We start from the raw sequence: 15,030 nt of genomic DNA, 5'->3' as shown, positions 1-15,030 counted from the left end.
ACACAGAACTCATTGCTTGTAACTGAAATAATGCTGGGTATTGTGTTGTTGTGAGGCAGAAGCACCATGACTTGGGAGAGTTACTGGACTTACTGTTGTGTTTGAACACCCGGATGGTTGCTCCTGACAGTCTGGCCCCTAAGATCAGGGATGTGTGATTGAGCTCATCACTCAGTATCAAACAACCCTGGGAACCAGCAGAGAGAAAAGACTTCATTCAAATTTCCCTAAGAAAGCAATGAATCACATGTTCCTGCATTCTTGAAATTACACATTTCTTACAAACTCCACAATATCCCTGTACCTATATATACACATTACACTGACTATTTGGCAGGAGTCTTTGGATTTAGTGGGCTAAACTTCGATTCAGATTTATTCTTTATTGTCCTCGATGGAGGAAATTTGTTTTCACAGATTGTACCAAGAGCAACATTCAGCATGGATAATACTCTGCAGTACAATACAGATATATAGTGAGAGGGCTAATAACATTCCCCTTGGTTACATAAGAAAATTAGCTGGTCAACAGTAAACACTATCATCAATAAAACTGTATGAAAATCACAACAGTGTGTGTCACCCACTTATACGCTTTTATCTGTTTCTGACATTGCTTGTGTATTTATGTATTTAAACATATGTTTTGTTGTTTTGTACTATGTCCTTACAGAATGTACTGTATTAACAGTCGTTGCTTTAAAAAGGATCCATCTGGCCAGCCCACTCCTCTTGCCCCGCCCCCATCCATGCCTCAATCATAATCACCAATGTCTAGGTCCCCTGTGTATGATGAATAGTTGTACGCACTGTACTTGTTTCACATCTTTTCCTTCTTTCATGTCTGATGATGTTATGACCGACAGACAGGCCAGAATTTTCATAATGGAGTGTTTGGTACTTCATATTCCTTACAAATCAGCATGCAAATGAATTCAGCCTTTCCACAAAATCCTCTCCAGAACATTAGCATATTTAACACTGAAGCTCTCAGCATTTGACTGCATAAGTTTGAATGAACTCTTGTAGGGGGTATGTTGACACCATCTCAGTGACAGATACCCTCAGCTTGGCCTGTGGGTCCAACTGGCCTGGTCCCTGGTCTACCAGCAACTGTCACTCTAATGCAGCTCTGCCTGCACAGCAAGGCCTGTCCTGGCACAGCCTGTCCCTGTAGGATAGAGTTGGCAGTGTGGGTTGACCCCCCAGCCCCAGCAGGATTACTGTGGGGTACGCAGCCTTAGGGACTGCTACACCTCTTGGTCTGCATAAACGACCCCATTCTCATCACTTAAACAGTCAACCGCTCCTTCCTCCTGTCCGGTCCAATCACAGACATTCATGCTGTGCGTTGCCCCTGGTAACCGATGGCCGTCTGTATATGCCAGGCTGGTATGCTGACAGGCCAAAATATGGGTAATCATACCCTTGAGTGGTACTCTTTACAAAACCTGCCCTTCCTTGTCTATGTGTCTGAAAGGACCAATGCCCAGAGCCTCGTCCTCCTGGCTACTGTAATGTCTAATTATGATTTTAATTAATGGGGGTGGGTCAGGAGTTGTTCGCAGCTGAGTTTAGTTGACTGTTATTCATTAATTTAGGCCATATGCAAGAAAGGAACAAAAGGAAGGCAAATTAGATTAATTTCTGCTGCGCTGAGAAAATTAAGCCCATATACACTAGGACGTTCTATTTACAGTATGAGGCATGTAGTGTGTAATATCACAAACCTTCCCAACAATTGCTGGAATGTTCATTGAGTTTGTGGCAAAACCCATCCCAAAAGCCATGGAGGACTCTACTCCAAGGAAATCGGCCACAAGTTGCTCCAGCTCTTCGTGGATGCTTAGATTACCTGCAAGACAAAAATCACAAAAGGATAACGCACCCTGACAAGATCACTGTACCTGCAGTTTTTTTTCCTAGCAGTCCCCTGGGGTTTCTGTTCTTTGTCATCCCATCACAAGTTTTGACATAGATGAATGCCTCCTGGTGAAAAGCCTGGACTACCAGCTCACACACCATCTCACTCTCTAGGGATGTGAAGAGATTTATAAAGATTCAAGATGTAGTAAATGTGTAATTTAGCTAGCCTTTTTCATCCCAGGTAATATCAAGGCAAGTCCTGCAAGGTCTAAAATGGTTCTGCAGCACATTCTGGGACTGAGGCAGTTGGTTATACCCAATGTGACAAGTGGGGAGGAGAATTCATTTAGAAAATTGATCAGAGTAATCTGTCACCTGACATGGTGTTTTCCTGTTTTGTGCAATAAAACTAAGATTTTTGGGTATGTCTTTTGGGTACCTTGTGGTCAACAGCTGAAGAAAATAATTACCGTTATAATGGTGAGCTACAGGGAGAGAGGAAAGCAGTGAACGGTTCATATATCCTGTATTTTATTTCTGCTGGCTCTGGGCAATGTTTATGTGTGTGCGTGTACATTTTAACACACTATACTTACTATAGTAGTTACTAGTTACTATACAATGCAGTTAAAGTAAATACTTCCAACCTAGTGAAGATGCAATTAATAACTGGTAATGAGGCAGTATTACAACAAAAATACAGTAAACCTCTCAGTAAAAATATGTCTATTAAAGCATATTTATATCTAGTTCTTTGAAAAACTACAAGATGAAAACATTAATTCAGTTACAATCAGCAATGTAAATAAAAATAAAAATGGAGCTTGGTTTCAAGGTCATTAAGGCAATCCTTAATGCAAATGCTGCATTACTTGCATATACATGGAATTATAATCATTGTGTTATAATCAATAACAATCAGTAGCCACAGAAAGCTGACATTAAACAGTTCCAACAGGCTGACTGTTTCAGGAAGGACTAGAAAACGAGTATTGACTGGTGTGTATAAAACCATAATACAGAGAATCAGCTCAGTCTTCATGGTGATTCCTATTCGATGCTTTCCATCAGGCCTTACGCCAAGTCAAATCGATTCATACATTTCCTTAAACACTCAGGCACACAGCCCCTGCTGGCATGTGCTGTGTTTTTGATCAGACTGCATTGGCATTTACTCTCTATATAGAACATGTTACTTTGCGCGTCTTCATAGGGATATCCTCTAACCTTATAAGACTGCTATAAGTCTAGATACTCTTCAGGTCCTTGCTTACTTGTGTTAGCGAAAATAAAGTGAAACCTACATCATCATATACATTTCATTAAGCCTGGCCACCTGGCCGCTGAATTGCCATGGTCACCTTTCTGCCATCACAATCATCAAAACTTGTTGCAACTATTGCCAAGGTTGGATAGCATTATGGTGGAGAGACAATAACAATTGTGCTTTCAAATCTCCAAGCTAAAGTCGACTGTTTCATTGTGAGTTTTTTTTCTCCAAGACTTTACAACAAAAGAAAAACAAACCCAGCTTGGAAGAGTTAATCATTTCTATGACCAACCTCGACTGGATTCTCAACAGACAGGTACACCATTTATGTCTTAGTCTTACCATTTAAACATGAAAAACATTCTACCACATTAGTATATAAGTGTACATGTTATTGTGATATACTATGTGCTTGGCAGCTGCACTTTCTATTTCTTGGTCGTTTATCATGTCATGTTGTTACATGTTACGCATGACATCATTATCTAACTTACTGTATGTTAATGATTGCATGCAGTAGCTAACTATTAAGACGAATCCATGAATGTTTGACATGTCTGTTTATCCACAGGGTGTGCTTTTAGCGCACTTTGTATCGACTTTCCAGCATCTTTCCTGGTACACTGTGCTGATTAAGAAACAGAGTAATGCCACAATTGTAGTAACTGATGACAGAAATCCACAAAGTGCAATGCTTGCTAGAAAATAGTGTTTACCATGGAAAACAACCGTCAGAGCCGTGTCGTGAGCTGGAGACGGGACCAAATGTGACAGAGGCGGTCGCCTCGTAATTCTCAATGCAGGAAAAACCCTGCTTTCACATGCCTACGCAAAAACAAAACAGATCAAATTGCACTTGCTGTGCACTCACATATATAATATTTGTGTGAGAATTATTTATAAGTGTTGGTTTTGTACTTTTGTGCTCAACTTGTACTCGACTGAACTGAACTTGATCTTGGTGATCCAAAAGGAGAGATGAGAGTTTAAATATCTAAAAAGAACCGTGCATTAAAAAGTTGTTAACTTAGTCTAAATCCTAAGAGGATGTCAGAGGCACGGACGCGAGTGAAGAGTGAAATATTTTTTTATTCAGATATTCAGAAATTGTGATTTTCAAGATTTTGTGTATCACCAATACCAAACGCTGCATGTGAACTAAAACACTGGTGATGATGGCATTACTGCTACTACAGAGATACTGGCTGGCGTCTTCAATAATTGATGCTTAATAAGGTCTCATGGGAGAAATGCTTATTATTCCTTAACCCTCTCCATGAGTGAGCTGAAACAGATTACAAATCCAGGGAAAAACAGTCCCCTTTTTGAAAGAGAAATAAACATAAATAAATCACAAATGAATAATGGATGGTGTGGAGTGTGTGTATGGGGGGTGAGTTTGTAGTACTTGCGCTCATTGTATAACTAATGATACCCTTTAATTCCTCTGGTTTCCTCTATTCTTGTCAAACTGCTGATATCATGCAACACTACGCAGCGACTCAACCATCTCCGAGCTTGTCAGCTCACCGTCTGCTAGCCTGCTCTCAGTAGATATACAGCACAGTGGAGTCAGATGGGGCACAAACTAATCATCACTGATCACTGTCATAATCATTATTGACAGAGAGAACCTGCTTTGCTCAAGTAAACTTTGCCAAGTGAGGCCTGTTCAATGGGCAGGTTTTGACCATGAAACACACAGCTGATCGCCAATCATCAGATTTCACTGCTGCAACACCGCTGTGCTGGAACATGAGAACCTGGCACTCACAGCCACTTAATTAAACATCATCAGAAGCCGGGTTGAAGTTCAGAGGATAAAACACCATTTCAAATTCATCTGAAGCTACAGATCCAACTTTCCGATCCTTGCTGTTCTAACACCTCCATCACATATATTCCTTTTGCATCCTGCATAATGTTCACAGTGATTCATAATCTCACACTGCACTATGATATCATCTCCCCCACTCCTCAGAGTGGACCAGTATGTAATGATCTCAGCTTATGCCCAAACGGTACATAATTCAACAAAGGTTAAATAATTCATATAACATTGCAGCCACTGAAAGATAATTAAACACGAGGGCAGTATAATTCACAAGAAAGATGATAAATGATGGCATATGTGATGTAGTTTTTATTTTTATTTTTTTACCAGTTTGATACTCAACCTATTCAGTGTCATCAGGGTCTGAGACTTTTAAAACAGGTGCACATGTAAGAAAGCACTTCAATATGAAGTTGAAGACACAACCATTTGCTCTATGAAGTGGACATTTCTCAAGATAAAATGAATACCCGTGTTAGCTCAAGAGGGCAAGTGCCACACATTTTTTTTTAAAAAGTCTGTACAACTGCACATCAACCACAAACTCACCTATTTCCTGCCTTGTGCTGCAAACGCCAACCCCATAGTGGCGTATTTTGTCTGCCACAGTTCTCAGGAAGTCAGCGTTGTTCTCAGCAAAACCGAGATAGTTGTAAGAGCCCATGTTGATGACGTTGTGTATTGTCCTCCCAGTTAACCTGAATGCATGTAAACATTAGGAATCACTTTTACATTATGAATTGCAATCAACATTGAATTAAATATAATTGCTAACCAATTATAACAATGTTTATTCAAGGTAAATAGCACTGACTGCGTGTGTAAGCAGCATTTGTTATTACCATTTCCCTGCACACTTTTACAGTATCTAATCACATACTGTATTACTCAACACTCATTTTAGCCAGATTCAAGAGATTATGCTGCCTGATACTATGTCAGTACAAATAAAAATTCCTAGCCAAAAAAAAGGAACAAAGAAAGTGTGAGTATTGCTTTCAATAAGGCAAGTTGAGGTAAACATCACACAAATTCACATGCTCAGTCAGGTGTTTGCAACCTCACTGCACATCTGTATCATATTCCTATTTAAAATATTTCTCTGTTCAGCCCTCCCAACTCTGTTCATATTCTATTTAAAATATATTCCCTGACTCTGCTGTGCAGCAAAAGGCAACTCAACTCTATCCATTAACTTTCAGTACTGACATATCCTCGATGATGACACACACCCGTGTGTTTCAGTTTCTATCTTTCCCCATGAGCTCACAGAGGAGGGAGGAGCACCATCTAACCAATGAAATCTTGGTTGTATAGTTTCTAGCTCCAGAACAGAGGTGATTGTGGTCAAAAATACGGACTGGCCTGTCTTAAGTGGGAAACCCATTTGCAAATGTTTAAGTTGTGCAGTATACATGATTATGAGCCTGCAGTATGTCTCATCAACAGTAGGTTTATCATAGATGATTGATGATGATGACAGTACCTGAATGTCCAGTTGTAGTCATCCGACACCCTCTCCATCAGGTCAAAGACAGGTCCTGGTAGGCTGCATATAGGACGGTTCCAGTTGTCTCGTACCCTCATGTACAGGTTTCGAGTGTAAAAGTTCTCAAAATCTTGATAAAGTGGTACGAAATCCTGAGGGCAAAGAGACACAGTTTCACATTAAAGCTATCCAAGCACAAGAGCAAAACAAACAATCCATGTCAAACTAAACACTAAAAACATTTCCATAGTTGAGAGGAATTAAAGCAACTTCTCAGTAATTGCTTTCTTAAAAACCAAAGGATTCTGCACATTCTTTATAATAAGAGGTGAAAAACAAATCTTTTTCACGATGAACTTGAAAGTTGCCGAAACTGTGAATAAAAGTAGACACACGTTATTTACTTTAGTTTTGTGACAAGACACATTTCCTTGCCCACCTCAAAGTAGTTTGCCAGGTGAGTAGGAGCTGAAGACAGTCTTCAAAATTATCCCCTGACAATGCTATTTACCGAGTTTATTTTAGCCGTTGCCTGCATTCCCCCCCTCTGTATGTCTGATCTAATGATGCCACCATCACGACAGTGCCCACATACAGTAAAGCTCTTCCTCCCTTTATACTTTATACAGCATATTAGTATGGGGATTGCGTCCTTGTGAGACCAAGGTTGCAGTCCCCATACTAATGTGTTGTACCTCGTTTCCCTCCCTTAGGGAACATTGGTTATATTCATAACCTCCAGTTATTCCTCCTACAGTAGAGACCACTTTATTGTCACTGCATGGACACACTGCCTTACAAAGATAATGACAAAACATGGTCACAGCTTTTGTTTTTATATGGTTTTAGCTTTTTAACATTAGCATTAACTGCTACCAACTTATCTTAACTGTGATCTGGGTTTAAGAAATCAAATCTATGGTAATACAATAGCTCTTATCTGGCCCTGCTCTCTCTTGTCTAGTATCTAAAGCAGTAACAAAGAAAGAACTTGAATCCTCTGAGATTTAATTAGGTCTTCAGCAGATATTCTCTGTGGTGTCCTGTCTCAACCATGGCAACATTATAGAGGAATATGAAAAAAAAAAAGGACAGAATTCTTTCTGTCCTTTTTTTAAGAGCAAAAATTACAATAATTAGGGAGAGACAAAATGTGTTGACACCCAAGGCATGAATACTTCTCTACTCCAACTGTGTGAGTGCATTAGTGAGTCTACAGCACGTGTGTTTGCCTAAAATATGCCTGTTTGTGCTGATTGCATGTTTTACCTACCTTTTGTTCCTCTCTTTCCTGGGCAAGGTGGCACTTCTCTAAGCCCACAGCTCTGAGGAAGTCTCTGAGGTAGCCAAACAAGGTGACAATGCCAAAGCCCAGGTATGTCATGACAGCCACGTAGATGGGTGCTTGTTCAAAGGACTCCTGCCTGTGCTGCCTGGAGGCAACACCAGTCCCTGGGCCATTTTTCTATATAACAAGAGGCCAAAATAAGCTGTCTTTTATTGCAGACAAGACAAGAGAGAACAATACCATTTGAATAAAAATGCTGGATTTCAAAAAGGCTTGTAGTTAACACACCAATTCACCTAAATAAAAAAATAGCCAGAGAGTGGCCAACTGGTACACTTACAGAAGTCACTTAACAGTTGTGGAAGAAGTATTTAAGTAAAAATATCAATGCCAAAGTGAAGAAATATTCCGTTATTAGTATAAGTTCTGCATTCAAAATTTGACAAGTACAAATGTATTAGCATCATAATTAAAGTACCAAAATTAAAAATACTCATTATGCAGAATGGCCCATTTCCAAATAATGCATATAATATCAATGTATTATAATTATTGATGCATTAATGTGTACATCACTTTAATGGTGCAGCTGGTAAAGATGGAGCTAATTTAGTTACTTTATATACCAAATCCCAAATAAAAGCTGAAAACATATCGGCCTTTTATTATTGTTAACATTCAAATAGTTACAAAATAATTTACATTAAAGGGGTCATTTTGTGGACATACTGATTTAAATTAAATTATACCTCTGTACCTGAGGTAGCTTCAAAACATTAATAGAATTTTAAGAGAGTTTAAAGGGAGTGGTGTTGAGTCTTTGGAAAGCAGAAATCACTGTATAAACCAGCATAAGAAAGATGTTAAAAGGGAAAAACTGATTACTGTTACAGAGATGTACTGTAAAATTATTTTTATTGCTAAAAGACTTAGGCCTAAATGTGTATTAGAGCTGGCTACATTCCTGGCTGCCATTACATTTTACGCAATGAACTTGATAAATACCTTGATAAAGGAACCTGTTTTGCAATTTCTGCAATGACAGCACCTAGGAGATATGTCAATTATGGCTGCCATTTTGTTTGTTTTGGTAGTGGCAGCTTGGATATTGAATTTCTGCCCAGTTTATACTGCTGTCCACAGATGTGCTGTTTGGCTTTTATGATGTCTGCATTTTAGAACAAAAACAGTATTATATGAGAAATCTTTTTATTATATTAGCAAAATTTCACATTCACAAAAGTAAATTTCGTAACCGCAAACCTTTATTTAAAGTTTTTATGAATGAAATGTAACAATACATACAAGTTTTTTTCACTCTTCAAAGCCTTAAATACACTTGATATATGTAAATTTCTTAATTGGGTACACTAATTATATGTTTTATTTTATTTACATTTCAACCCATGGTGCATCTATATGTACTTTGTTTTAGTATTGTAATTGCAATAAAGAATTTAAAAAAAATGCATGGATATAAAATTTAAATTTCTCTGAAGATTGTGGCAAACTTTTTAAACCTCCCACAATGTCAAAAACACACTGATGACACTGATGCTATGATGCTAACAGTTAGCCCAATAATCAATAATCAAATGTCCAAAATAAATAAATAAACATCCTTTCATTCTCATTAAGTGACTTGTGGATTACGGTCAAGATAAAGGACACCTAATACAGTGTATGATTTGGATGCAAATACACCATGGAGAACATACCCCTTAATTTGTTAAATTGAGCTAATAAGGCTCCAAAAAAAAAAAACAGCAACAAACAAACAAACAAACAAGGCTTCCTTTGCAAAGACAAATCAGCTAAAGTTACATTAGTCGCCATTCAAATCTAGTCATATAAAGTTACAGACAAAGATCTAAACAAACTACAGCATGTAGTGACCTTCCTCACCTACCTTGCCCAGCCCAAACCTGATCCGGCGAAAAGGAGGAATTTCAGGGCGGGGTTGTTGGTCCATTTATTTGGTGTTTATGCGTTGAGCTTCAACCCCCCACATGGGGGAACTAACCAAGGACAGGATGTACAACTATTGTTACTGAAGAGCTGCTATAATAAATAAAAAATAAGGACTTAATTAAAATTGTTTGTGCGTAATGATTGATGTGATATTTCGGCCATATGTATGTAGTAGGTGAACAGTCTCTATGGGTTACAAAGTTTGCATACGTCACAGGTTGTTTCAGGTAAGAGTTCCGGTGAGTACAACTTTTCCACAGATACAAAACTACGAATACCTTCAGTGAAGTGGTAAAACCACGGGGTAAAACACCCGGCTCCTGGAACCTTTAAAGGTGCACGAAATAAATGAGTGCACACACACTTCTGTAAAAAAAAAAATCAAGCCGCTGACAGACATACCTCCCTCTTGTTGTGACAGCCATTTTTCGTGATGTCTTCGCATTTCAGTTCTATGTGGTTCAAATGTGGTTTTAAGTTGCCGTTGGCCGTAGTTCTTGCCATACTCCCATGCGCACAGCAGCGACTGTCTCCTCTGTTTGGCTGTCGGGTAATGTAACCGGTGTGCTTTACTGAACTTACAAAGGTGACTTCCTCCTTGTGTTGCCCCGGTTCAGCCTCTTATGAATTGTTGTTGTGTTTCAACATCGCGTCTCCAAAAAAAAAGTCACACTTCAGTTGTCTGTTTCGATATTGTGTGGGATGTTCCCACTTTATCTCTTCGACTTTATCCAAAAGTCACATTTTGCTCCACATACTATCTAATTTTTTGACTCTTGTTTTTCTTAGAATATAATTTGTTTTCTAGTTTGTCTTGTTAAGGACTGCTTACCTTTCCATTAGCGGGAATACATGGAGTACATTGAGTCTGGATTACTATAGGGCCTACTTGAATAAGGAAGGTTAAAATCCAAAAAAATTCCAGTAATTTGATTTATTGTAATGTTACTTTATACTTATACTACACTACATTTGAGAGTACTCTTTACTACACTATATTTACTAGACAGCTTTTGTTACTTAGGCTAATATGCAGATTCTGATTTTTTACTACATGATGAACTCTTAAAACATGATTCATTGTTGTACTACTACTGAACAATATCTAATGTAGTTAAAATTATCTCCTACAACTAAAACAACTATAACACTAAAATGCTATTAACAATTAATGCATCAGTATCAACAATCCAATAATATAATATGTAATCATATAGAACTCACAGGGGCGATTTTCATGCATAAGGAGTACTTTTATAGTTGATACTGAAACTCATTTATTACTCAATAATACTTCTGTACTTTTACTATAGCAGTATCTTTTATTTGAAATTGAGTATGTTTACTATGAGGTATTTGTACTTTTACTGGAGTAAAAATACATATTGTTTGGTCACCTAATTTAGGTCAGGCAACTAAATGATAAATGGTCTGAGAGTGTAGAAAACCTAATGTACTTGTATTATCAGTCCTGCAGTGATACAGTAGCACTACACACCAAAATGCATCAGCAGCAGTGTGCATGATTTGATACTCACAGCAGTCGGATTACAAAGAAATAATAATCCTCAAAGTCATTTTGCAGATTGTTTAAACATGCACTTACATTCAGATTACCTAGTTTAGACAGAATTGAATTCAAGGCTATATTTGACATAAATAACATGAAATTCCTGAAAATGTAGCTCTATAATAATATACAGTAATATAACGTGGTTCTTGTCTTAATGTGCAGGTTAGAGGTCAGCTATATCTGGAAAGACTCCTCAGGAAGGCAGATGCTTACTAACGTGAGGGCTTGAACTCATGCTCTCTGTGCTGGACTGCTGTCCTAAATGTACAGTAAGTAATAAGAATTTATTGACTACATGCAGCCAAATGGATTACATTTCAGATTACAGTCCAGCTCAGCCTAATGATGCACTTTACAATCCCCACAGCTACTGTGGCGTTGCTTTTGCAGAGCACAGACACGTTTCAGTTTCAGAGAAGGAAAGTGTGCAACAATTTGCACTGCAGTTTAGTCTTTCTAGTTGATGATTGACTGAAGTGTCATAAATCAGATACACTGTTATTGACATAGGTCATATTAGAATAGCCCTGAATGCTTACTTATGTATGCCGGCCATTGGCAATCCCTTCTGGGCAAACACAGAGAGATTGTTAGTAAAAAGCCAACGCCTACTCAGTGGTCTACTCTGTGGTGCACTTAGTTTGTGGGTGCACAATAAATCGGAATATGCGTGTTAGTGTGACAGTAAATGTAATGACAGGTTTCATTTTCAAATTAACATTGACCTGTTGCTGTTTTGGAGAGCTTACCTCTCAGTGGGCATGCACAAGCGGAATATGAGAAGTAGATAGTCTAAGTGATAATGTTAAAGGGAACTTGGAGTTTGGAATGCAAGTGCATGTCTGAACATTATGCAGTGAGATTAGAAAATGTTTTAGATGACAGTGTCTCCTATATACTCTCTACTTACATGGGCTATTCTGCAGGTGTGTGTTTGCACAGGAAGCACATTTGATTGAAGAACTGCAATGTCGGACATTTTACATCCCTATGTCATTTTAAACAAATCGTTTCTCACTATAGGTACAATACTCTATCCTTCGCAACTATTCACCATTTGACAGACATAGTTTCCTGCTTTCCCAACCCAGCACAATCTCTGATTGTGCACATAGCACAATCAGAGATTGTCTAGAGTTCTTAAGTATTTATTTGAATTGCATTGCATTACATTTTTTGAATGCACTGTGTTGTGAATTGTTTTGGCTGAAAACACTCAGGCCCTGTGGGTACTAACTGACGAGGGTTGGTGTTGTCTAATAACTCAAGATCCTTGTCAGGGAGGGAGGGAGGGGGAGATGCATGCAGTCTGACACTTGCATGAGGGTAAAATAGTTAGGCTGACAAAAGAGTGCTGGGAGATCATGAGTATTGCAGATGAGTGAAGCAGAGAGAAAAGGACATATTGTGAATCCGGATTTGCCAGTCTGCATGCAATTGAATGGAGGGTAGCATGCCGCTGTCTTAGTAAATTAAAGGTATCCAAAGCTCTCACCTCCTCTTTGCTCAGCTTGGAGGCTTGAATGGAGCTGTCACAGTGGCTGGTGCCTCCCCGCCTTCACTGCAAGATTGCTTTCTACCAGTGGGACCAGATAACCTACATCTGTCAGGCTTCATTAGCTATGTCAATCAATAGTCCTGTTCATTTTAACTTCACAAATGTTTGGTTTTTTTTTGTTCTGTTAGACAATTATGATTTGCAATTTGCAGGTTCCCAGCACCGACCTTTTAGTCATGCTTGATCTTGCTGTTGAACATACTTTCATTGTGAGTTTAACTAAAGTTGATCAGTCTTTAAGGAGGATCACAAAATGATCTTCATCTCCACAGGGAAATTCTCCATTTTGCACTTCAGCAAGCATCTTTCATGTTTTTCAGTGCAAATGAGAAATTGGACTTCATTTCTTTGCTTCCTGTTTGATATTGATTGATGTCTTCATTTCCTAACATGATTGATTCCTGTATTTCTCACTGTGGCCTCTCTTCTTTGCATTTAAGATTATTAGAAGTAGTTTTCCTTTTTAAGATTATTTTGAAGCCTCCATAAAAGAGATTTCATACCTTGAATACAAATGAATAGTGAAACGGAGTATACAGCAAATAAGCTACCCACAGTGCTCAGTGGGTCGTCTACATCTACATTGCTTTCATATGAATGTCATGTAAAATGGGCTTTCCTTAAATACATGATGAATACTAATATTCGATCTGATTGCATGTTTTTATTAGACTTACAATTTTGCCAACATGACTATTTATTCTATATTATTCTATATTTATTTCTTATGAATGTATGTGCCCCATGAATTTATTTCAGTTTGAAAGTTTATCAAATTTGAAAACAAGGTTATATGTGTTCATAAAACACTTTGTGTAGTTCAGAATGCTCACATCATTGAATAACAGGTTTTTGATGAGTAGCCTACAAGAGAGATGTGTTGTCCCTCCACCTAGTGGCAGTACATGAGACAGCACTTCAGTCTACAATCACGCACACAGCCCCTCTCCACTTCCTACACCCAGGGTGGGAAATTAGCACCAGCCAAATGCTGGTAAAATATGAAAGTGGCTGGTGGATTTCAGACATAAAATAATGAGTGGCTGGTAGATGTTCCCATTTAAAAAGGACATTTTCACCCTACCTACACCCCACCCATGTTTTCTCTATGAAATATTCAAATATAAGCAAATTTGTTTGCATAAGCAGATGGACAGGTCTGCATTGACATGTACTATTTGTTCACTGTTATACTAATGCTTAGAGAGGGAGTGTTTATGGATGAACTCATGTCATGCTGTACTATTGGAGGCCAGTTGTAATGCAGAGCTATATTTAAACTTCCCCCGGGGTGCCATTAAATCATGTAATTTCTTCGTCAGGCCTGGCTGACCTCATTTTAATACGCACATCAGACAGCATTAAGAAAAAACATTAAAAGGAGGAATATTAAATTTTGTGTCCACTGTGCTATCTTACATTTACATTTTATATTTAAGCCCTTTTGCAGACACTCTTATCATGTGAGACTTACAAGCAAAATAACATCAAATTCCTTACATGTGAATGTTGGTATGGCAGGAGCATGATATTATGTGTTGTGATATGGTTGTGTGTAGAGGGATAGTTGAAAGTGTAGCTATGCATAGTTCTGCAAAGCGCTCAATCTATTTGGACCACCAGGAGAAATGAGAAAATTCACTCAGCTAAATTAGGGTATAAATCAATTGTGTTTTGCTTCTAGGAAAGAAAATGAGAAATTCACTCAGCTAAATTAGGGTATAAATCTTAAATTGTGTTTTGCTGTATTATTTTGGGGAAAGAGGGGACAGATTGAAATGGCACTTTGTGTTAGAACCTTATAGATCAGAAAGTTAAATTTAGCTTTAGATACATGACTTTTGTTTGAGAGCATGGGCTATCAATGCTGTGGACAGTACAAATGTCTTCAATTAGTCCTGTATGGCAGTAGAAACCCTGTTTTGTTAGCTCCTGTAGCTGCAGCACTCCTAACCTTGAGTGGGTGTTCGCATCCACAGGGGATGGAAGATTCCCCTGTTCTTTTCAGAAGCCAGCGGGAGAGGGGGAAAAGACATACTCAGAGACAGATATTTATAGAGAGAGTGGGAGAAAGTGAGATTGTGGTTTGAAAGGTTAAAGTAACGGGGAGCAGCAGAATGACAGAGAAAGAGAATGACAGGGTTGTCGGGTGAAACAGGGAGACTGTGGAAAATAAAGATG

At 38.4% G+C, this 15,030-nt stretch overlaps 1 protein-coding gene and 1 long non-coding RNA gene across 6 annotated transcripts in view; one reads left to right on the top strand and one right to left on the bottom strand.

Moving 5' to 3' along the window:
* sptlc3 (serine palmitoyltransferase, long chain base subunit 3) overlaps positions 1–10,340 on the bottom strand; it is a 24,485-nt gene extending 14,145 nt beyond the window's left edge. The window contains exons 1-6 of one of the 4 annotated variants that reach the window (XM_046070295.1): positions 10,121–10,340; positions 7,733–7,924; positions 6,457–6,611; positions 5,520–5,668; positions 1,731–1,855; positions 94–187 (exon numbers count right to left, since the gene is read on the bottom strand). In XM_046070295.1, the coding sequence (XP_045926251.1) occupies positions 94–187; positions 1,731–1,855; positions 5,520–5,668; positions 6,457–6,611; positions 7,733–7,924; positions 10,121–10,222 (817 nt within the window). In that variant the 5' untranslated portion in view covers positions 10,223–10,340. Of the gene's footprint in view, positions 1–93; positions 188–1,730; positions 1,856–5,519; positions 5,669–6,456; positions 6,612–7,732; positions 7,925–9,652; positions 9,916–10,120 lie in introns of those variants that run through there. The other 3 variants (XM_046070292.1, XM_046070293.1, XM_046070294.1) reach the window with 3 other exon arrangements.
* Positions 9,961–15,030, top strand: part of LOC123983869 — a 25,367-nt gene continuing 20,297 nt past the window's right edge. The window contains exons 1-2 of one of the 2 annotated variants that reach the window (XR_006828317.1): positions 9,961–10,053; positions 11,454–11,560. This is a non-coding gene — a long non-coding RNA (uncharacterized LOC123983869). Of the gene's footprint in view, positions 10,054–10,149; positions 10,305–11,453; positions 11,561–15,030 lie in introns of those variants that run through there. The other variant, XR_006828316.1, reaches the window with a different exon arrangement.

This window comes from Micropterus dolomieu, linkage group LG15 (genome assembly GCF_021292245.1).
Source record: "Micropterus dolomieu isolate WLL.071019.BEF.003 ecotype Adirondacks linkage group LG15, ASM2129224v1, whole genome shotgun sequence".
In the NCBI taxonomy this organism is placed as follows: domain Eukaryota; kingdom Metazoa; phylum Chordata; class Actinopteri; order Centrarchiformes; family Centrarchidae; genus Micropterus; species Micropterus dolomieu.
The sequence above is the reverse complement of the archived record's forward strand: the minus strand, read 5'-3'. Positions and strand labels throughout refer to the sequence as shown.